Source organism: Bicyclus anynana, chromosome 17 (assembly GCF_947172395.1).
Source record: "Bicyclus anynana chromosome 17, ilBicAnyn1.1, whole genome shotgun sequence".
Taxonomy (NCBI): domain Eukaryota; kingdom Metazoa; phylum Arthropoda; class Insecta; order Lepidoptera; family Nymphalidae; genus Bicyclus; species Bicyclus anynana.
Window position 1 is genome coordinate 4,250,426 of NC_069099.1, and position 22,956 is coordinate 4,273,381.

At 36.1% G+C, this 22,956-nt stretch overlaps 1 protein-coding gene across 3 annotated transcripts in view; it reads right to left on the reverse strand.

Annotated features, from left to right (window-relative positions):
• LOC112044681 (acetylcholine receptor subunit beta-like 2) overlaps window positions 1-22,956 on the reverse strand; it is a 78,194-nt gene that overhangs the window by 25,759 nt on the left and 29,479 nt on the right. For all 3 annotated transcript variants that reach the window (XM_052886455.1, XM_024080601.2, XM_024080600.2), the window contains 3 exons: window positions 21,158-21,310; window positions 15,218-15,330; window positions 14,538-14,650 (listed from right to left, as the gene is read on the reverse strand). In XM_052886455.1, coding sequence (XP_052742415.1) covers window positions 14,538-14,650; window positions 15,218-15,330; window positions 21,158-21,310 — 379 coding nt within the window. The remainder of the gene's footprint in view (window positions 1-14,537; window positions 14,651-15,217; window positions 15,331-21,157; window positions 21,311-22,956) is intronic.

Below are 22,956 nucleotides of genomic sequence, written 5' to 3' on the forward strand. Positions count from 1 at the left end.
AACGCCATTTTGGTATTTAGTATATTTAAGATCTAGCATATTTATTATTTGGGCGAACAGTAATTTAACTCTTGAAAAAATCAGCAAGTACTTATAGTATGGGTACACAATATTGATTGTTTTGGTCTGTTTGAATGTTCACACTAACTTACTATCTATGCAACTCACTAATATTTTTTACGGTGAACTAGATTCAGCACCCTTAACTTAGATTAACATCTTTGTTGCTTGTTTATTTTATGTATAATATATCTAATATATAAAAAAAAATTAAATTAGGATGGTGCGGGTGATTTGCCACCATTCACGATAATTGTACGTACCTACTATGAATGTCATACAGGCGATTGTCACAGTACCCATGCTATCTGAAAAACACTTTAGTGTAGGACAAAATCCCATGAAAAATACCTGTGATATTTTTTTTATGTTTGAAGCAAAGTGACTGAACAAACAGACTGAACTGCGATAAAAGAATTAAGATCTAAATGCCAAATTCTTAAGCTAAAAGCTTAAGTTTTGACTGGGCTAGTTGCAACAACCAATCTTTTTTTTTGAATGTAAGAAATGTTGTTTTACAACCTAAACTACAGTATCTAGCCATTTCAAATGTAGAACTTCAAACACTATATCCTATTCGTTTCAACACGTAATTCAACTATTCAAATACATAGAACTTGGCACAAAAATAAAAAAAATCTCCAAACGTCGGTTGACCAATGCCTTAGGGAACGAAACCTAATCTAATTGGTCCATCTGATTTATCTCATTACGGGCAAGAGACGAAATCAGCAGATTTAAATTGCCACTATAGCTCGTCTTTCCCAGCGGAGCCTGCGACTCTTCGCTAGCCTCCCGCGGGACCACTTTCAAGTTCCCACCAAGAAAGTGGCACACTTCTAATGGACCACTTAATTAAAGGTTTCCCACTGCAGTATTAGTTAACGACTTGGTTGGTATAATCTACATCAGAGTTCCCCAAACTTTTTTGTGTCGTAGACCCCTTGCGATGTTTTTCCGTGTTGGGTAGACCCCCTACTTACCTGATATTGATTTCTTATAAATTTCTGTAGTGAAGTTTAGTGTTAAAAACTTAAAATAAAAACACATGTTATTATGTATTTATGTAATTTATAAATTTATTAACTGAGTTTAAATTAAAACTACTCAAAATCAAATTTTGTATCTGTTATGTAAAATATACATAACATTGAATAAACATAAATAAACTATAAATAAAATAACATAAGTAATAAGTCAATATTTTTAGTGAGAAGGATGAACCTGATACTTTAATAATAAAGATAAAAGATAGTATGATGTAAGTAAATAGGTACTATCAGTGTATGTGTTGAGATCCACTATCATGGACCCCTATTTTCATTTCATGGACCCTCGAACTTTTTTTCGCTGACCCCTTGCAGGTTGTCAAAGACCCCTAAGGGTCGATATAGACCACTTTGGGAATCACTGATCCACATTAATGTTATACATATAGAGGAAAGATTTGCTTATTTAAATTGTATAAGCTCTAGAGCCCTGATAGCCCAGCGGATGTGACCTCTGCCTCCGATTCCTGAGGGCATGCACCTCCTACATAATGAATAGAGGAGATAAGTAGATACTTATTTCCACGGGAACGAGAACTAAGCGGGTAAATCCGCGCAGAGTCCGCTGTTTCCATACGATGTTTCCGTACAAAAAAATTAACCTACTTCAAAAATAAAAAAAGCAAAAAATAAAATCGTACCTAGTTATGTCCTTTCTGTTGATCACCCTCTAGAGTGTTATAATGCATCTTTGACGTCGGTTATTTTTTTTGTAAAGGTTTGTGTTATTAATTTACCCGGGCGGTGGTGATGGTGTAATTACAGTAACTAGCTCACCCGGCAAAGGCTGTTGTCATAATTCTTTTATACAAAACAACAAAAATTGCAATTATGTGTTAAAATGTAAATAACGAAACTGCCTAAAAAAATTCTACCGACTTCAAAATCACAATAATAAACTAAAAAAGCAAAAAGTAGCATCGTATGTGCTACCTTCTGATCACTTTGAAGGCGGTGCCAACAGTGATGCATTACCTCAATATACGGGTTGAACTAAGAACCTGCTACTTTTTGAAGTCGTTAAACAAAACTACTAAAAATGCAATTATGAAATGGGCAAAGACACTTTGTGGCCTATTCTCATCAACATCCAAATAATCTTCATTAAAATCGGTCCATTTTTTTAAGAGAGCAACTGCGAGCACCATGAATCTAGAGTATGATACACAGATTTTGTTTCTTTCTTATGGCCTACCCTACCTACCTTGTCAATACGATTTTTTTTTATTCTTTACAAGTAAACCCTTGACTAAAATCTCACCTGATGGTAACTGATGATGCAGTCTAAGATGGAAGCGGGCTAACTTGTTAGGAGGAGGATGAAAATCCACACCTCTTTCGGTTTCTACACGGCATCGTACCCAGCCGGCACAGCCGAGGATTGAACCCAGGACCTCCGTCTTGTAAGTCCACCGCGCCACGGAGGCCGTCAAAATTGTGGAGGATTGTGTATGCGGGAGAGAGACCTTATGCATTCATTTTAAAACACCCCACAAATAGAAAGCTGTGCAAAATCTGCAAGGTAAATATGTAGATATATAATATTGACTAACTCCCCGTGACGGTCCCGGGTTTATTAAAACATTCATTCGTTCATTACGGCTCACCGACCTCCGGGGATGATGCGCTCCGAGAGATTCGTTATATATCTTTGTTAATGCTGCCGTGTTAAACTCCCTTCTAACATCTTTCCCCTACATGCAAATTAGATTTTTTTAAATGAGAATTTACTTCTTCTTCACCTTTATTTGTGTGTACTAAGTGACTCGACAGTCCAGTGGATATGACCTTTGTCTTCTATTAGAAGGTTGTAGGTTTGAATCCGGTCCAGTACATGCACCTCCAACGTTTCAGTTATGTGAAATCCCCAGCCAAAGCCCGGGTAGGCGAAGTCACGGCTGGGGGACAGTTACGCGCGCGGCTGGAGGCCGCGCATGTATATATTTACTCCAGGGCCAGGCCTCTTTCTTGATATCAAAAGAGATATCTACCCAAGTATCTAAAGATGCGCGGCCTTCGGCTGCGCTCATAACTGACCTCCGTCCGTGGGTTAGCATATCCAGGCCTTCGGCCAGGCACTTTACCTAAGTACATAATAAGCGCGGCCATCAAGCAACGCGCCTATCTTATTTATCATAGTCTGCTAGTTTAATAAATAAAAACCTACTACATTTTTACCGACGTCCTCCGTGGCGCAGTGGTATGCGCGGTGGATTTACAAACCGGAGGTCCTGGGTTCGATCCCCGGCTGGGTCGATTGAAATTTTCTTAAATGGTCCAGGTCTGGCTGGTGGGAGGCTTCGGCTAGTTACCACCCTACCGACAAAAACGTACCACCAAGCGATTTAGCGTAGAAACCGAAAAGGGGTGTGGATTTTCATCTTCCTCCTAACAAGTTAGCCCGCTTCCATATTAGACTGCATCATCACTTACCATCAGGTGAGATCGTAGTCAAGGGCTAACTTGTAAAAAATAAAAAAAAACCTTAAAGTTGCTTTATTTTACGGGCACAAAGAAGCCATATATTCGTACGAAAAGGAAAACTTTCACACCTATAATAATATACACGTTTACCTAGATTCTATTCGCGCGCAGTCGAGGATAAAAAACAACATTACTGAGAACGCCTTCGCATATTTCACCCCAGCATTTCCGTGTTTCAAAAATGGCTGCCAAAACATACTCGTACGCGACACACTAGGCAAAGATCGTGTGGCTATTTTGGTATCGGCAAACCGTGTAATACGACTACAATGTAGGTTTTACCACACTTAAATTAAAAAAGCAATAGTTGATGTGTGTAAGTTTATTATTATTGTTATTTATTAATTAAAAATACAATGTTTACAAAATAAGGTATTTTTTTAATTCTTTACAAGTTAGCCTTTGACTGCAATCTCACCTGATGGTAAGTGATGATGTAATCTAAGATGGAATCGGACTAACTTGTTAGGAGGAAGATGAAATCTACAACCCTTTCGGTTTCTTCACGACGTCGCACCGGAACGCTAAATCGCTTGGCGTAAATCGCCTTACGTAAATCGCAGTACGTCTTTTTCGGTAGGATGGTAACTAGCCACGGCCAAAGCCTCCCACCAGCCAGACCTGGACTAATTAAGAAAACCTCAATTAGTCCAGCCAGGGATCGAACCCAGGCGTCTTGTAAGTCCACTGCGCGTACCACTGCGCCACGAACGCCGTCAAAATTACACGGACAACCATAAAGGTTTCAGTGATTTGTCGTTGCTGTCCATTTGCAACTAAACTTAACTAAAATAACATTTTCTATAGGGCTTAAGTTTGTAAGTTTCGAAACGACGCATAGTCCTAGGATGCGTCAACGACAAATTATCTCGTGACGAAAAAAAATCATAACTATATTGTTAACATATAAAAATATCGCTCTATCTTTCGTTCCATCTCAACGAAATACAGCGATATTTTCGGTAACACCACCAATGGTCGACCAATAGTCCATCTCGCTTAGACTTTTAAATAGTTCTACTTTTCATCATTACAAAAAACACAAAGTTAGAAAACTTAATGTATTTCTAACCGTCAGCTCCCTGACTACAACGGAGTAAAAGGAAAACGTCTCCGAGGCCGGAGGTAAATAAATCCGGACCTTGAGGGAAAACTAGGACTTATGTCAAGAGGCACATGTTTGTGAGGTTGACTCGCGTGAATGTGACAGACATCCCCGTGCGGTGGGGGATTTGTGTGCGTATGGTGATAATGGAGGTGTTATTGCGGAATGAAATTGTTATCAACGTTGCTTTGAAACCATATACAATTGTATAGATGTCCACATTATGTCCTATAAGTGTTACACAAATGCAATATTGTTAACTTTACGTAAAATTAATAATAAAAATTGGTCGTTATTTTTGTAATTTTTCCTATGCAATATATTGTATGATATTATGTTTTATCGAAATGTTAAAATGTTGAAATTATATTTATGATTATATTTATAAAAATTGCATGCAAAGTTTTAGCTAAATCAAATTATGGATAACTGTTTTAAAATTCAATTGCAAGACTTGATCAAAACTAATATTGCTTACTTGTTACGAACAAGCTTTTGATAAGTAGGTACAATAAGTGTACAATGAATGTAAACTATAGCCTACGTTACTTGCTGATAATATAGCATTCCACTGGAGAAAGAATTTATGAAACTAATTTATCAGTTAAAACTTACTTTCGCATTTATCGTAATAGCCCATATTTATCATAATATAAACTTTGGCTGGGTTTGTTGTAAGCTCTTCTCGGACCAAAACACGTTTGGACCCTCGTAACAGTTCGATTTTACTTACCACCATTAATTAAATCATGACATAACATGACATAAGTCTCTAAAGTGCTTGTAAACTAAGCCAAACTGATAATAAATATACTTTGGTGAAATTCAGTATTAAATTCAGGGTACAACCAATCTCTATTCCAAATTCCATACAAATTCTTTCAGTAGTTTTTGCGTGAAAGAGTAACAAAGACCCATCCATCCATACAAATTTCGCATTCATAATTTTAGTAAGAAGTTTTGTTACATGGGTTTTCCAAAACAGCCTTCAATGTTAAGACGAAACAAAAAAGCCGGTATCTGTTTTGCAAAAATCTAAGACGCGCCAGCCTAGCCCGGAGCTACACCAACCCGGTAACCCAGTGGCCCGTTTCGGCCATGCTGGGTCATTTTTAACGGCCCCCGCCCGTTGTGTGTGTTCATTTGTTATTTATCTTGTTTGATCTAACATTTTTAGGTCATATTTGTGTTTCACGTTTCATTGTCATGCTACGATTTTTTAGTTTGTTACAGAGGTACATACTAGAACATTTTCGTGTCGATCAAATTTGAAACTTTTTCAATGTTCATTTTAGTTTGATAATATTTTCTTGCACAACTATTATCTACTATATAAAAATAAGTCGGGGTTTCCTTCCTGACGCTATAACTCCAGAACGCACGAACCGATTTCCAGGGTTTTGCATTCGTTGGAAAGGTCTTGGGCTTCGTGAGGTTTATAGCAGAGAAAATTCAGGAAAAGGTAGGGGTAGGGTAGGGTAGGGGTAGGGCAGGGTAGAGATAGGGTAGGGTATGTTTGGGGTAGGGTACGTTTGGGGTAGGGTAGGGTAGGGGGTAGGGTAGGGGTAGGGTAGGGGTAGTTGAAAGTTTACATCGAGTTTCACGCGGACGAAGTCGCGGGCGTCCGCTAGTTTTTAATAAACTTTTATTTATAAAAATAATAGTTGTACAAGAAAATATTTAACATGCCCTTGTTAGTCTGAGTCAAATGGATGGCTAGCTTATTATGAAGCCACTCTTTATAAAAACTATCCTTGCCATAATTTGAGAAGGCTTTTACGCCATGTTATGTTAGGAAATATAAATAATAATTTATCATATTAATAAGTAGTAAGTATCGTTATAATTTTAGATCAAAATAAGTATAGCGACTTCAATATATCTAAAAACCTGAAGAATTCCTTCGATTTCTCCAAGAAAGTCAGATCCGAACCTGGTGACCAATGAATGGAATTTCCAAAACAATCCAAGTATCTTTGAGTAATCGAAGAAGAAACATTCAAAGAAATAAAAGAGTACGGACGAACTGAACTGTTTTTTAGAAGTTTAATTTTCATTCATCCAGTAATTTCGGATTGATACATTTATAGAAATAAATGCTTGTTTATAACTTTCTTGTATTTTGTTAATAGATTAGCTATAAGTATACAAATTTCATGATTAAAAATTGGATAGTCTTAATAAATAACCAATAAAACCAAGACTTTGTTCAGTCCATACGCTTGATACTTGTATTTCTTTTTTTATTCTTTAAAAGTTAGACCTTGACTACAAAATCATCTGATGGTAAGTGATGATACAATCTAAGATGGAAGCGGGCTAACTTGTTGATAGGAGGATGAAAATCCACAAGGGTATACTTAATAAAAGAATAGACCTACAAACCTCCTAGCAACATGCAGAATAGTTATCTGCATGTATTTCCGAGTTCAATTTTGTTGTTGTTTTTCTGAATTATGCACACACCTCACAGCGCCTGATCTAAAAATTGTGATTATTCATAGCAGACTGTACCATCTTGTTTAATTTTTAGTACCCAAAAGGAAACAACGTAACTAAGCAACTAATCGTCAGATTGCAGAGGTTATCGGAAACGCTCGTTACCCGCATTGCGTCGAGTTAGCAGCATCGCGACACGCGCCAATATTATGCGCATACCAAATTCATGCACAGCCTTTACATTTTGAGTACCTACAGAGATTTTCAATATAAAACGAATAGTAGGGGAGCCCGGATGCTAAATTTGCAGTTACTAAAACGTCATGGGAATCGATTACATTTGCTAGACTAGATGATAGAAAGAATAAATCTAATATATAAAATTCTCGTGTCACAGTTTTCGTTGCCATACTCCTCCGAAACGGCTTGACCGAATTTGATGAATTTTTTGTGCTTATCCGGTTTCTATGAGAATAGGCCAACATCTATTTTTCAAACCCCTAAACTGTAGAGGTAGGGTAGGTGTACGGTAGGAATAGTGTAGGGTAGGGATAGAGAAGAAAGATAGGAGACATAAGTCAAAGCGAAGCTTGATAGGGTCCGCTAGTAGTTATATACTTTTTTCGTTTTCAGCGGTGGGGAAAAAACTACAGACTTTAAAGGCAATTTTTATTACTTTGGCTTACTCAAATCATTAGAAAACATTCATTAGAGCGATTATTCAGGAGTTTATTTTATTAAAAATAAGTAAAGAATTACCAGCGCACGTTGCTTGATAACAGAAATATAAGGGTTATATTGTGTAACTTTGAAACCCTCCCATTCCATGACGTTTTCAATGCAGTGTTCGATTTGACGTTTGCTGTCAATTGTCATGTCATAGTTGCTTTAAGGGCGCCATCTTGATATACCTCAAAACCATGTGTTTTAATTTTTCTTATTTATATTTATTTAGTAAGATTTATTCACTTAATTAGATTTTAATAAAATCCTTGTATTTTTTAAATTGGTTAATGATACGTGGTACAAGAGTGGACCTGAATTGGAACATCTTCTTTACCACAAACGTTAATAAGTTGGTATAGACTAACATATATAAAAATTGTACAATTCTGACAGGATTACATTCAAACATATGGTTCGAATTGATAACCCTACTTTTTAGATGTTGGCTAAAAAATACAAAGCACGCTTTATTCCCAGTGTAAGTGACTGGTGGCATTAACTTTACAACTTGTCGCACAACAAGTCGCCCGGAAAATCACTGTTTCCCTCTACACGGTTCTCGGATCCGCAGACTGCGAGGCACGTACAGGATCTTAATTAAAACGCGTTACATGAGCGTGGTTTCACTTACACTGTACAACACGATATAACATACGATACGACATTTTCTTACCTTATTCTTAAACCAGACAACAAAATACGAAGCAGAAATAACTTATGTTAGGTTTAAGATAAGGTTTCAAAGAATTTACTCTTTAATTGATAAATTCATAGCCAAACAGAGATAACGGTCAATTATTGTCAGATTGGTACGTAATATTGCAGAACACATAATATTACAAGGTAAAACGATTTTTTGTCTTACGATTAATTACTGTCAAATACTTACGTTTTATTAAATCCATCATTTAAAATTCAATATTTAACAAGCTTAGAAATAAATTTTGTACCAATATAGGTACAAATATTAGGCAATCTTTTTAGAAACAATGCATGAATTTCATAACCCAACATAAATTAAATATATAAAAGGAAAGGCATCACAATATATTGAAAACCGCTTGACATGCAGAGATAATATTTGACAGTAGGTGTAGTTTATAGCTAGTAAATGTCCACTAAGAATGGATTTTGCGATAGGGTCAGATTAAGTTTCAAGAGCGTGCAAAGTCACGGGCGTCCGCTATTATTTTATATGCAAGCAATGGCTTACTTATTTGATTAACAAAACCGGCTACCGCACAGCCTTGGTTTGTCTGTTTATAATACAACTAGCCGACACCCCGCATAATTCCCGTTTCCGTGAGAATACGGGAATAAAACATAGTCTATGACTCTCACAAATAACGTGGCTTTCTAATGGCATAAGAATTTTTAAAATCGGTTTAGTAGATCAAGAGATTACCCCCTACAATACCAGAAACTTTACTCATTTATAACATTAGTTTAAATAAGTTTCGCCTCTAAGTGAAATGGATTTCCATGGAAAATCACGATCTGCCAAAAACCACTGAACGGTCACCCAAAAACAAGGTAAATTGCCCAGACTTTTTATCTGCATTTGTTTCGCAAGTCGTAAGTCGCATAGCTATCGTGTCGTAACATATAAAGCGCTTCGAAACGATCTACAACGGAATTTCTACATTAAATATTCACGAGGTATTAGAGGATAGAGTGTTAAAATATTATGTCGCTTGCTGAAGCTTCTAAATCATTGTTAATATTGTATAAAGTCCGCACCAATTACGTCTCCGCCGTCGAGCTAAGGTTTTACGAGTAAGCTGTTTGATACATTTTGAGGCAGCCTCGAAGCACTACTTACGAGATTATGGTAACGTAATACTAATAAATTGGGAGTTTAATCTATATTTGTACGTAAGTGGTAGTCGACGTATAATAGGTGTAATGTAAAAAGATCGCTGGGAAAAATCTTAACTATACTACAGCCCTACTCGATGTGTACTGTTTACTAACAAACAAATTAAAAATGAGGGTATAAATCGCTTGTCTTCTCACACTTTATAATTTTAATTAAATAAATGAGAATGATTAATTAGCTTAGAACAATTTGATTTAATAAATATATTTTTACATTATTTAAAATAAATAAATTATGAAATAACATGCGTTATAGATTTTCATTTTTAATTATGTCATAGAATATATTAATTAAAACTAAGAACTACACAGTATATTAAATTTAAATTTATAATAAATAAAATAGTTTTAGTTTTAATTAATATATTCTATGACATAATAGTAACATTAAAATATTTTCGGACTTTGTGAAATAAATTATAATAAATTTTTTAATTATGGCTATAGTATAGATATAAATGTGAGTGTGAGTTTTTTGTTTATTACGTTTTCACGCCTAATCCACTAAACCTATTTTAAGAAATCTTTCACCAATGGAAATCTTTATTATCAGCATGTAGCAAAAGCTATAATTTCCATAGTTCTATCAGAACGGGAATCACATAGGTGAAAACGCGGTATATACCGATCCTCACTAACTGGACTAATGTCATACCCACTCGAAAAACACATTCATTCTGAGTATTATGAGAGGAATTGGAATATTGAACATATTAAAAAATGTTACAAAAGTTGAGTTGACGATAGGTATGTGACAAAAAAAAACAAATAAATAAAAAGTGTGTGTCAACTCCGACGCACGAATGGAGTTTACTCATTCAGATCGACTGTCTAAATAGGTGTATGTTGCCCCGCAGCATACACTATGTAGATACGTCTTAATACTCACGCCTAAAAAGTTAAAGGTGTGCAGAATAGGTGACGCACAAAAAACGTAACGCTGTCATTCGTTCATCGAATTTTATTGCCCATATTTTTTCATACCGGGTGCTATATATGAAAAATCGATTCTTAAAGAAAACTTAAACTCCAAAAATAATTTGACTTTCAGTGTTCATTTTACGTGACACAATCTTTATCATATAATATCGCTGCTTATTACTGACAAGTTGAAATACGTCATGAATCACGGGTAAGACAATGTTATAATGTAGGAGTATTATATCTGTTATATGAAAACACGTGTAACACTTCTAATAAGATAGAGAGGCTTTACTTATAACGCGTTTACTTCCCACATAACCTTTATGTATTGGAGCATAATGGATAGATAGAAAGACGTAAGTAAGTAGATACGAGTAGCTTTGTTAATAGGTTTTGACATAGAACAATGATCTAAAGGTAACTTTTACACATGCTCTAAAATAGCATGCTAAAAACATGCTATAAAGTATGCTCCTGAATAAGCATTCTCAAAGCAAACATTTCAATTACACATGCTAATTTGTATCTATCGCTCTCTGTCTATAGTATCGTTTTAGACAGAGATGAAGGTGAAGAGAATACAATAGCAATGTTGATCGACTAGCATACTCAATAAGCAAACCTTCCACCAAGCAGCAAGTAGCATGCTCATAAATCGTACGACTGCTGATTCTTGAGCAAGCTAGAAATAAGCATGCTTATTATTAGCTATGTTGCGATACACATGCTAATAAGCAACAACTGCTCAATAGTAGCATGCTTTCGTGCTTGAAATGAGCATGTGTAATTTTGAATTTACATGAAACGTTTTGAATTTTCTTTAAATTTTATTACAGCTTGCTACCACGATTTTTTTTTATGAAAATAATTCGGAGTCTCAGAGAAAATTAGTTGCAAAGCGAAGCAACGAAAAAATTTTAAATTTACATGAAAAGTTCAGCATTAGGTACATTCTTTTTTAATTTTAGTGTACCTTACGTAAACTTCGACGTTAGGAGAGAAAATATATTTTTTTACATGAACAATATTTCCTATACAGATGTTGTTTTACAATTCAAAATAAAAATTAAATTTAGCAGAGTATACAAAATTAGTCGCAAAGTAGCGAGGCAATGAATAAGTTTTGAATTTACATGCAAAGTTTTGCATTTTCTTTAAATTTTATTGCAGCTCGCTTATTTACACTTCGACGATATTTTTTTTTCTAAATAAAAAAAAATAGTTTTAGAGAAAATTAATCGCAAAGTGAAGCAACGAAAAAAAATATATTTTAATGAAAAGTTTGGCATTACAAATATTAAATTTTAGTGTGCCTTTAACTTTGACGTTAGGAGAGAAAATGTACTTTTTACACTTACTTAGTTTTTTACACCATCAATATTATCTCGTTATACTCTTTTGACCAAAATTAAATTGTTTTTCGTCTAAGCTGTAATTCAGACTAAACCCTGGAACTCATATAGTTTAATATACTTAGCAAATAGCTAAAAATACTTAGCTTCGTAGATTGTAACGGTTTTTTGAAAGAAATTCAAAAAACCGTTACAATCTACGAAGCATCTACAAGCTATTTGCAAGAAATATAACAATCCTAATGTTTCTTCTTCGACGAACATACAGAACCTTATACAGGATATCTCGTAAATATTACGAAATACTTTTGTATTAGGGATTTTTGTATTTTATATTATCTTAAAAACCGTTAAATTTCGGCTAACATATATTGCGTTATTTTAGTAGGCCTTAATGTCAGCTATCACCCTGTATAGTATGTCGTACTATTTACGGGACACCTGTATATAGAAGAAACCACTTAAAACTGTAAACTTTTTATAATATTAAATATTTTCTACATTTTTATTATTTCACCAAATGTGCACGCGACTGTACATTGTTCTTTCTGTAGTACAATGAACATTTCACTTTCCCACTGCGAATACAGGCGAGCACAAATTCGTGCTAAAATGTGAAGCAACATAAAACGCTGCAGGGTTTGAGAATCCAATAAATATTTTACTTTACAACAATAGCTTGAACTTTAAGTATTTGTAGGTACTTTCACGGTTTATTTGTAAGGACTTTAGAAATTTGTAAACAAGTTTCACAGGTTATTCGTAAAATACCATGTAATTTTAAAGAGATATTTCTCTGTAGAATTGTTTTTATATTTTCACCCTCTATGTACTCGTTCCCATACCGGGAATCGAACCCGAGCCTCCTGGGTGAAAGCCAGGTATCCTAGTGGATATGACCTCTGCCTCCGATTCCGGAGGGTGTGGGTTCGAATCCGGTCCGGGGCATGCACCTCCAACTTTTCAGTTGTGTGCATTTTAAGAAATTAAATATCACGTGTCTTAAACGGTGAAGGAAAACATCGTGAGGAAACCTGCACACCAGAAAATTTCTTAATTCTCTGCGTGTGTGAAGTCTGCCAATCCGCATTGGGCCAGCGTGGTGGACTATTGGCCTAAACCCTCTCATTCTGAGAGGAGACTCGAGCTCAGCAGTGAGCCGTATATGGGTTGATAACGACGACGATGTACTCGTACTTCATTACACACCAGGGGCTAAGAAAAGGACGCAAGGACTATGGGAGCATTCATCCTATCTACAATTTCATTCATAGTACAATTCTACTCGTATCTATTCCGTTAAAATCTACATTATCGCGAGTCATTATAAATATTATGTTACTGCCAAGTATCTAATGAATAATAATAATAATATGCTCCCAACCGAATAGTTGTCTTTTTTCGGCCACGGCCGCCAATCTCATTGTGAGATTAACAATTCCATCCTCCAGCTCCAGGCTGCTATTATGATTTTTCTTCTAAGAAAATTCCCAATAAAGTATTTTTATTTTTGTTGGCCTTGCCTGGGATTCATGCCCTTGGCCTCAGTTTCCGTAGCTGAAGCAGCTCGTTTTGTGTATAATATGTGTGTACGTAAAATGTATGTACTCGTATGATTGTATGAGTTTACATATGAATTTAAAGTCAATTCTGTCGTTTAATTAAAACATACCTATACGATTTTATGTTGCTCAATCAAGATAATTAAAAATGCATCCAGGATAAAGACACACAAATTTTATTCAACGCACGTAATATAAACCTCACGAAGTACAAAGTTTCAAGGGCCGTATTTATATGAGGAGATTTGGAGGCAATTTAAAGTTATCACGAGAAAGAAAGGCCTGGGCGGGAAGTACTTCGTGAGTTGGCAAAGTGAGAGAGAGTTTTATAGCCGAAACTTTGGGATAAGAACATACTAATTGTGCTATTAGGTACTTGAGTTGATGTAGTTAGTTTGAATACATAATTTGCTACATTATATTGACGTGGTGAATTGATTATTTTAAGGCGACTCTTAGACTATTTGTACAGATGAATACCGATGGTACGTACGTACGGTATACCACGCAATCGCCAAAAGTTCTCGTATATCTTAACTGCTCTGCGCTCGCCAACCATACGATTTAATAAAAAAAAAATGGGTTGGGGCTGTGTCATAGACACCATTGAAATGTTGTACGTAAATACGTAGTTGGCACAGTACGAGTATCTATCTTTAAATGATTGAAGTCCCTAGTCAAAGTCCGGGTCACGGCTGGAAGACAGTAACGTGCGCGGCTTGAGAACGCGCATGGTTACGCCTAGCCACGCTGGAGGGCATTAAGCGCGCGGCCGGAGGCCGCGCATTTTTGCTTTCTATAGTGTCAGGCCTCTTTCTTGATAAGAAAGGAGATATCTACCCAAGAATCCAAAGGCTTCCGGCCCACAACCACACACGTGCTGCGGCAACTTGTTCGCAGACCCCGTCACAAGCCGCGGTATCATGCTCTCACACTTTTGTCTATCATAGTCACTAACCTCATTATCCTTATCCGCATCTTTGATATGCTGTGCGATGAAGCGTACGCTCTGCAGGGCGGCTGCCACCTCGGGCGACAGGTGCCGCGGCAGCATGTTCTCAGATTCCGTCACTGTTGACAAATATTAACATGAAATCATCTTTAAACACGTTGGGCAATGCACGATGACGAAAAAGCTTCAGCCGTGCGACCAGACCAAGTGAAGAGATAAAGACAAAATGTTGTCCAATGGCGGAGGAGTTGTCCCAGTCTCATCTCTTTCGCCCCAACGCAATGTATGTCGGTATATCCAGTTGCACCGCTATTGGTTGAAATTTGTCTTTTTCTCTTCACGAGATTATCTTTAGGGTCTCATGATTGATTTGCAGTCAGTCCTACCACTGACAGTTTTATTATCATAGATATAGTGGTCACTCGTTGGTCACAAGTCCCGGGTTATGCTCGGAGATTTTCTCTCTACCACCCGCACGGTGAATCCATGGAATTCTAAGATGTTTGTTTCTCACAGAAAGAGATTCTATATTCAGCTGAATGTCTCTTCATCTGGTTATTATTTAAAAAATGATAAATTTTTGATTCCATGGTCGACTATCGTAATTGTAGTCTTAAAAGAAGCTTAAATAATTATGTTATGAAAGTATACGGATGTTACTTGAAATAAATGAAAATCTTATTTACCTGAAGGTCTCTGATGTACACCAGCTCCGAGGATGTCGTCTTCAGGGGCCGGGGACTTGCGGTAGTCACCCTCCTCACCCTTGCTGTCATAAGCATCCGTCAAACTGTCCCTGCTGTACAACAAACATTTACGCTGAGAAAAATCTATCCTGTGGTTAATGTTGCACTATAATTAGGCTTAATTTTAAATAACATACGTAGCAAACCAGAAAATAATACGTAGCAAACCAGACAATATTACGCTTGTAACGCCTTGTTGTATACAAGCAGTTGTAGCTTCATATGAAATATGGTGTTGTTTCTAAACGGCGCAGTAAGCTGCACCTTTACTAAGTATAGGCACAGTAAAGATATTACAAGCAGTATAATAACTCGGCCGTATTTTTGAAATAAATACCTACAGCCGCGCGGTACGTAAACATGTCATAGGGCTGCCCGCATGCAGCAATTTAATTACATTTGCTAACTTTGTGTTTCCACTTAGTTTTGTGATTGTAAATAAACTTTTTTTATATAAACAAATAAAATACTTTGTAAATTGTAGTAAAATGGGAAGTGATAAATAAAAATGCGTGTTTTTTGATTGGTTGATTTAATTAAGGCTGATACTACGTCAATGATCTTGAAGGATTGGTCGTATTCTTAAACATATTTATTTCGGTGATGCCATCTAGGTATTACCTCCACACTACGTGAACAAATAAAAAAAAAGATAAATACCTTCATGAAATTGTAGTGATTTAAAATAGATAATGAAACAATGAACAAACGCACTAATTGTCCCTACGATACGATAGTTCCCCTAGATTTCTCTAGGATGCCATTATCAGATCCTGACATGAAAAAAATGGGACTAACCTGAAAGAATATTCATCCAAACAAAAAAGAAACGGTTTACAAATGACGGGAAATATCGCTGTAAATACGATACGATTCTTTTTGGAAGTCGGTTAAAATTCTTGTCACCAATGCCAAGCTGAGCAAAAGTTTTATGAGCTTGCACATTAAAGTGCATAAAATCCGCCATTTTGATTTTTTAAGAACTAAGTTACCCAGTGACACTCGGCCTATCTAGACGAGTCTAATGACATATCATTTATCAGTATGTGTGCTTGGCAAATTTGTTTGTAACACTCCCGAAGGTCGGCGCGGTCCGGGAGGGGGGTAACGATGCCCAGCGCGTACGACTTCACACCCGCGCAGTCCTTTCCTCCCGTCGCCCGCATACAACAACAAGTCATAACATTCAAACACATACTCCTCCTTTGGGCTTCGCCGCAGTCGGGTAACAAAACACAAATGATCCGAGCACAGTCACACAATACATTGTACAAGCAGTCGAGGTTTTAATACAAGCTTATCGTACCTACTGTATCGTGATTCATGAACCGCGTATAGCTACATATTTCAATCGTGTCAATCACTTTCCTTTACTCTATTCACTTTATTTACTAATCCAGATACCTACCTTTATTCTGGAGATAAAAGGAAATACCTTATCCATTAAAAAATACAAGATTATGTACCTACCTACTAATAAGTAAATTTATTTTAAAGTTAACCTTTCAGAGTTTCCAGGTAACTTAAAAAAAGTTATCTCTGGATGGGATAATTTTGAATTCATGCATTCAAAAACGGCACAGTATTTCCTACTGGTCATAATTAAAAAAATCTAATACTATTAATACACTTTACTCTGGTAATACACCGTGCGTTCGTTCGTCACCGCGGCACAGTCGCGACTGTCTTCACCCTACGATCACCCCATGTTCAAGGAGCGTAGGTATAGCTCGCGTTTCGACCTCTAGTATGAAGTCCAACTACTGGTTGTAATATCTTTTCTGTGGTATAGGTCACTTATTTGACGTATGCTGCACCCGTTTTAAGTATATGCAACCTCCCTAAGTGTCAGCTGAAACTCAGCTCTGGGTACTTATTGTTTTTTCGCAATGAACGGCTGAATGCTAAGCTGTAAACTCTTTCTGTTTGGTGTCACAGACAGTCTATGTGTCTGTGACACCAAACAGAAAGTGTGTAAAAATAGGAGGTACTGTCTGTGATATAAAATAAATATATAAATGTCATTCACTGAAATGAAATAAATAAATGACTAAACGTCTGTAGCTGTTTTAATAGCTTATTTTTGTCAGTGTATAAGTTACTGATTTATTTATTATAATTTATTTTAAATCTTAAAATTAATATGCGAAACAATAACACAACCTCTCTGGTGCAGTTGGTAGTAGTTCTCAATAGAAATGTCCTGGGTTCGATTCCCAGTTTGGTCAGTTTAATAGAGTTAATATTTTCTATATTTGCTCAGGTCTGATCTGGTGGTATCGGCCGAAGCTAGTTACCATACCGGTAAAGACGTACCGCCAAACGATTGAGTTAGAAACCGAAGTATGACTAAAATTGTACATCTCCCTTTTTCTTATTCCTTCATTGTTCAGTAAACCATCCATCGTTGACCGCATCGTCACTTAACATCAGATAAGAAGAGATTGAACGAAAAAGCTTAAGTTTCGAAAAAGTTTGACAGCCAATGCTCGTACAAATACCATATGTAAGTATAGTATGAGAAACCGGAATTGGAAGAAAAAAATCAATATGTATTGAAAGTAGTAACCACGAGTACCTACATAACGACCGCTATCAGTTAAACTGCAAATAGAATGAAAGGGTTTTATTTTACTATTAACCCCGAAAAAATAGAGCTGGACTTATCGGTGAAAGTTATCACTTCTACGCGAGCCATTGCCCCTCCTAAACAATGGTTTGAATGGTAAAATATTTTGCATTTTCACGTCCTAAAAACGTATAAAGTAACGAGCTTATAAAGCAAATAAAAAGGGCTCGCTTGGATTCTTTCCTGCTCTATACAATGGGAAGGTGAAATAATACTGTTATCCTCATTTATTTATGTTGCCATAATTCTTACAAAAATGTTATTTTGAAGGGCCTTTTTATGTTTGAGTACCTCATATGCGTGTATGAAAAATTCCTAAGTTGCGATTTTTGTTAAATAAAATTCAACTAAATTTATAATTCATGCTTAAAGGACTATCTTTATTTTAAAGATACGAGTATACTCATAATAATTTAATATAAATAATATAAAATGCAGCTCTACTTCTAAACGATTGGTAGATCCTACTAATATTATAAACGCGAAAGTTTGTATGGATGTTTGGATGTTTGTTACTCTTTAACGCTGCTACTACTGAAGCGATTATACTGAATTTACTCTGGATTAACACATAGGCACATTTTATTCTGAAAAAATCCATGGTTTCTCGAGATTTGCGAAAACTGATGATTTTGATAATATGAATGTTTGTTACTATTTCACGCCTCGACTACTGAACCGAATTATCTGAAATTTGGTATTGAGATATATTATAGCCTGGAATAACACATAGGCTACTTTTTTTATCCCGGAAAAATCCTTGGTTGCCGAGGGATTTGTTAAAAACTAAATTTCACGCGGACGAAGTCGCGGGAGTCCGCTAGTATCACATACGATGTTATTTTGTTATTATTTTGTTTGTGTTTTGAAATCAATTTAATTTTAATTAGTTTTTGAAGTTAAAAACTTCAAAAACTAATTCTGAATTTTACGCAAATTCAGAGAATCCTGTGTAGATACAGGTATGTGGAGTGACTATGATAAAATAAGGAACAAGATAAGCATAATCAAAACTTAAATGAAAAAACACCAAAAAAAGTCAACAAGGATACGAACTCATATTATGCTTTTACGCTGTCATCTTTCAAAGAGCAAACTAGCTTTCCAAAAACTGGATAAGTCGTCATTGCGATAATAATTATAGCAGTCAAGCAACAAGTCGATTAACGCCAAGAAGCTTTTACTCGACTACCTTTGAGAAGCTTTCCTTTTCCCATCCGTAGCCGATTGGTGCCGTGCTATCCAAATGGGCAAGCCCCGTGGAATACGCATGACGCTTAAGCACGTGAACCATCGACACGAGCAGCGGTGGCCTGACAAGGATTACAAAAAGGCCCAAATGGGCACGAGGTGGAAGGCAGAGAAAGTGGGAGTAAAAGCCAAACAGCCCAACTCTGCCATCAGGATGTGTGTGCGTGTACAGTTAATCAAAAACGCCAAGAAGGTGACAGCGTTCGTGCCGCGCGATGGTTGTCTCAACCACATTGAGGAGAATGACGAGGTACTAGTGGCAGGGTTAGGGCAAAATTATTAAAATGTCAATATAAATGTGACGAAATCATCATCATCATCATCATATCAGCCGATGGACGTCCACTGCAGGACATAGGCCTTTTGTAAGGACTTCCAAACATCACGGTACTGAGTCGCCTGCATCAAGCGAATCCCTGCGACTCGCTTGATGTCGTCAGTCCACCTGGTTGGAAGTCGGCCAACACTGCGCTGTAATGAAATAACCAAGAGAAATGGAAAGGGTAACTTGAATTTTCGACCTTCAACAAGAAATAAGGTACGGCAAGTTAAATCGACTGCAAGTAACAGCGCAATAAAATTACAGAATATCGACTAAAATTATCGCTAATACGCAAACGGTTTCCTGTGGCGCAAACAAAATGGCTCCAATCGTAAAATACTTCACATTTTACGTCCAATAAACGGTGTGATAAAATAAGGAGCTTATAAAACCGAATAAAAAGGCATGACAGAGTTCCTTCACGGTCGGCGCTCGGTAAAAAAATGTCGTAAAAAGTTTGTTATCTTAATACTTTTGTTAACTGGGAGGTACATAGTAGCTTTAGGTTATGCATTACTAATATTATAACTGAGAACAACGTTCCTGGCATGAATAATATTTAAAAAAAAGTTGCTTCTAAAAGTCACAGTAAGCTGAACTATTATTAAGTATACGGCATCTATTTTACGTATGCTGCACCCGTAGTGAGTAGTAATTTGCAAGCTCGTTACAAATTACTACTCACTACCGGTAGGTACACTAAGGAAATGAAATTTATTGCTAATATAAGTCTCTGTACATCGGTGCTGAGGAATCTGATTTGAGTTTGAAAAAACCTGTAGCTCAGGATAAATTATTTACTTCAGTGTAGCAATTTAACCATCAACCAACCATTGAATTATTATAATTAATAATATTAACTTTTTTACTTCTGCTACTTTAATTTACTTATTAGTGTAAACACTTTAGTAATATTGAAAAGTGCTTTGCCTGTTTAAATACGTTTTTTTCTGTACAGTTGAGTAGTTGGGCATGTAACAAACGTAACAAATATGCTAGTAGGTTTAAATTCAAATTCGAAATTCATTTATTTTAACTAAGCTTAGTTTACAAGCACTTTCGAAACATCAGGTAATAATGTTATAAGTAGATAATGGTGATAATAATTAGTCAAAAACTTACAATTAAAGTTACGAGTTTAGTAAATATTAGCATTAAATCACTACCCCTACAAAAATTATCTATATCTGTGTGTGCCAGGAATGTTCGAGTTAGGTATTGTTTTGTTGATCATTTAGTCTCACCTCTACGTATCGGAAGTACCGTTTGATCTATTTCTTGAAAATGATTAAATAATTAATAATGTAACAAGCCGCATTAGTTATTAATTCATTCATCTGGAAATTAAAAACATTTTCATTTAAAACTGCCTACATCATCACTTACAGTAAACTACGACGCCCGCGACTTCGTCCGCGTGGAATTTAGTTTTTCACAAAAGAATTTAGTTTTTCACAAATCCCTCAGGAACCATGGATTTTTCCGGGATAAAAAGTATATGTTAATCTAGAGTATTATCTATTTCCATTCAAAATTTCAGCCAAATCGGTTCAGTAGTAGAGGCGTTAAAGAGTAACAAACATCCATACAAACTTTCGCGTTTATAATATTAGTAGGATTGTCGTCAGTAGTCATACAATAAATCTGTCGATAAAAACCTAATAGCAATTCCACTAACCTCATTTCCAACTCATTGGTGTAGCCATTAGAAACGAAGGTATCATCGTAGTCTGGCAGGGAATACTTGGTTCTCCTCATCATGAGGAGTTTGGGCATCAGCTGCAGGAACAGCTTCTTCATCCATGGCGACATCGTGTGGGTGGATGGTGACCTGTATAGGACAATTACTTATTGAACCTATATATAGAAAAATAAACGTCATTGTTGTTACAATTAAGTTTTTTGCATTACACGGGAAATTTTTGGCCCGAATATTGCTTTTTAAAACTTATCAATCTGGATTTTTTTTTATCATTACTGGACAATTTAGAGCAATTATAAACAATGTTGAAAATTTTTATTCACGATGTTCGTTATATATTACAACACGAATTATATTATGTCCTGTCAGGGAAATTTTAGTAAATTTTCTATCTATCAAGTATTTTTCGGTGGAGAGATTTTAGTCAAGTTTCTTTCTATCTATTAATTTTACGTGGAGAGTTTTTAGTCAAGTTTCATTCTATCTATTAATTAGGTGGAGACATTTTAGTCAATTTTCTTTCTATCTATTTCGGTGGAACAATTTTAGCCAATTTTCTTTCTATCTATTAATTTATCGTGGAGAGATTTTAGTAAATTTTCTATCTATATTTTTTTTTATTTTAACTACAAAAGATGTCAAAAGAAAATTGAATGATTATAAATTGTCTATCCTTTGCGAGAGGTGCTTCTATTTTACAGCATTGCTAGTGCATGAATCACGCATAAGTACTCTTTGTTTTGTGGTATGAACATATTACCTAGTTAATTAGTTATCTTATCCATATTCATCCATGTCCCTTTTGTACATTGAGACGCTAAATAGCGTCTCATTTTCTTTCGTCAACTTCAATTATCATGCAATGTAATAGCATTATTCATTTTACAAAAAAAAATCACCAAGATAAATGAATATTAATTATTATTAATCATTTAAAATAAAAAGGACACCCATCACAAAATATCGAATACCGCTTGATATAGTTAAAGATTTTTGGTAGATAGTTTATGGTTATTAGACGTCCTCTAAAAAACGGGTTTTGCGACGTTTAAGGACGTTTTAGTGTTCAGTTACACGAGCGGCAGATGCTACCTACGACCGCAATCGACTGCCGCAGAGACGTTGCCGACTGCAGTCGAGTGCCGTCGCCTACCACCGAGACGTCACCGACTGCAGTCGATTGCGGTCGTCGATAGAGTTGCCGCTCGTGTAAATGAACCCTTAGGGTGGACGAAGACCGCGAGCGAGCGAAGACTACTCGAGGACTAGTCGTACTAAAGCATTACCTGCCAATGCAATGCTTTAAGCAATGTGTTAAAAAACATTTACTTAGTCGAGGTTCGAGGTTACTACAACATTGATGAGTTCCTCAAAGATAAAAGCGCTTGGAGGCCATTGGATCAGCTTCCACCTTCACACAGGAAATAAAACTATAAGAAATTGTAATTGTTATCAATTGTAAATTATAATACTGTATGACTTTTTCAAAAGAGCAACTGTTGAGTTTCTTGCCGAATCTTCTATATCGATCTTCTCAGCAGAACCTGCCTTCCGAACCGGTGGTAGAATCTTTACAAATAGTCAACTGACGTGTCAAAAGTGCTTGTAAACTGAGCCTACTTTGAAATAAATGATTTTTTAATTTGATTTGATTAAAAATACAACAAATTTCTAACCACACAACATAAATGTATCACACAGCAAAGCTTCACGCATTCAATGAAAGCGCTGCATCGCCACACTTGCCATATTTCAGCCGCCCATTGTCCGCTATC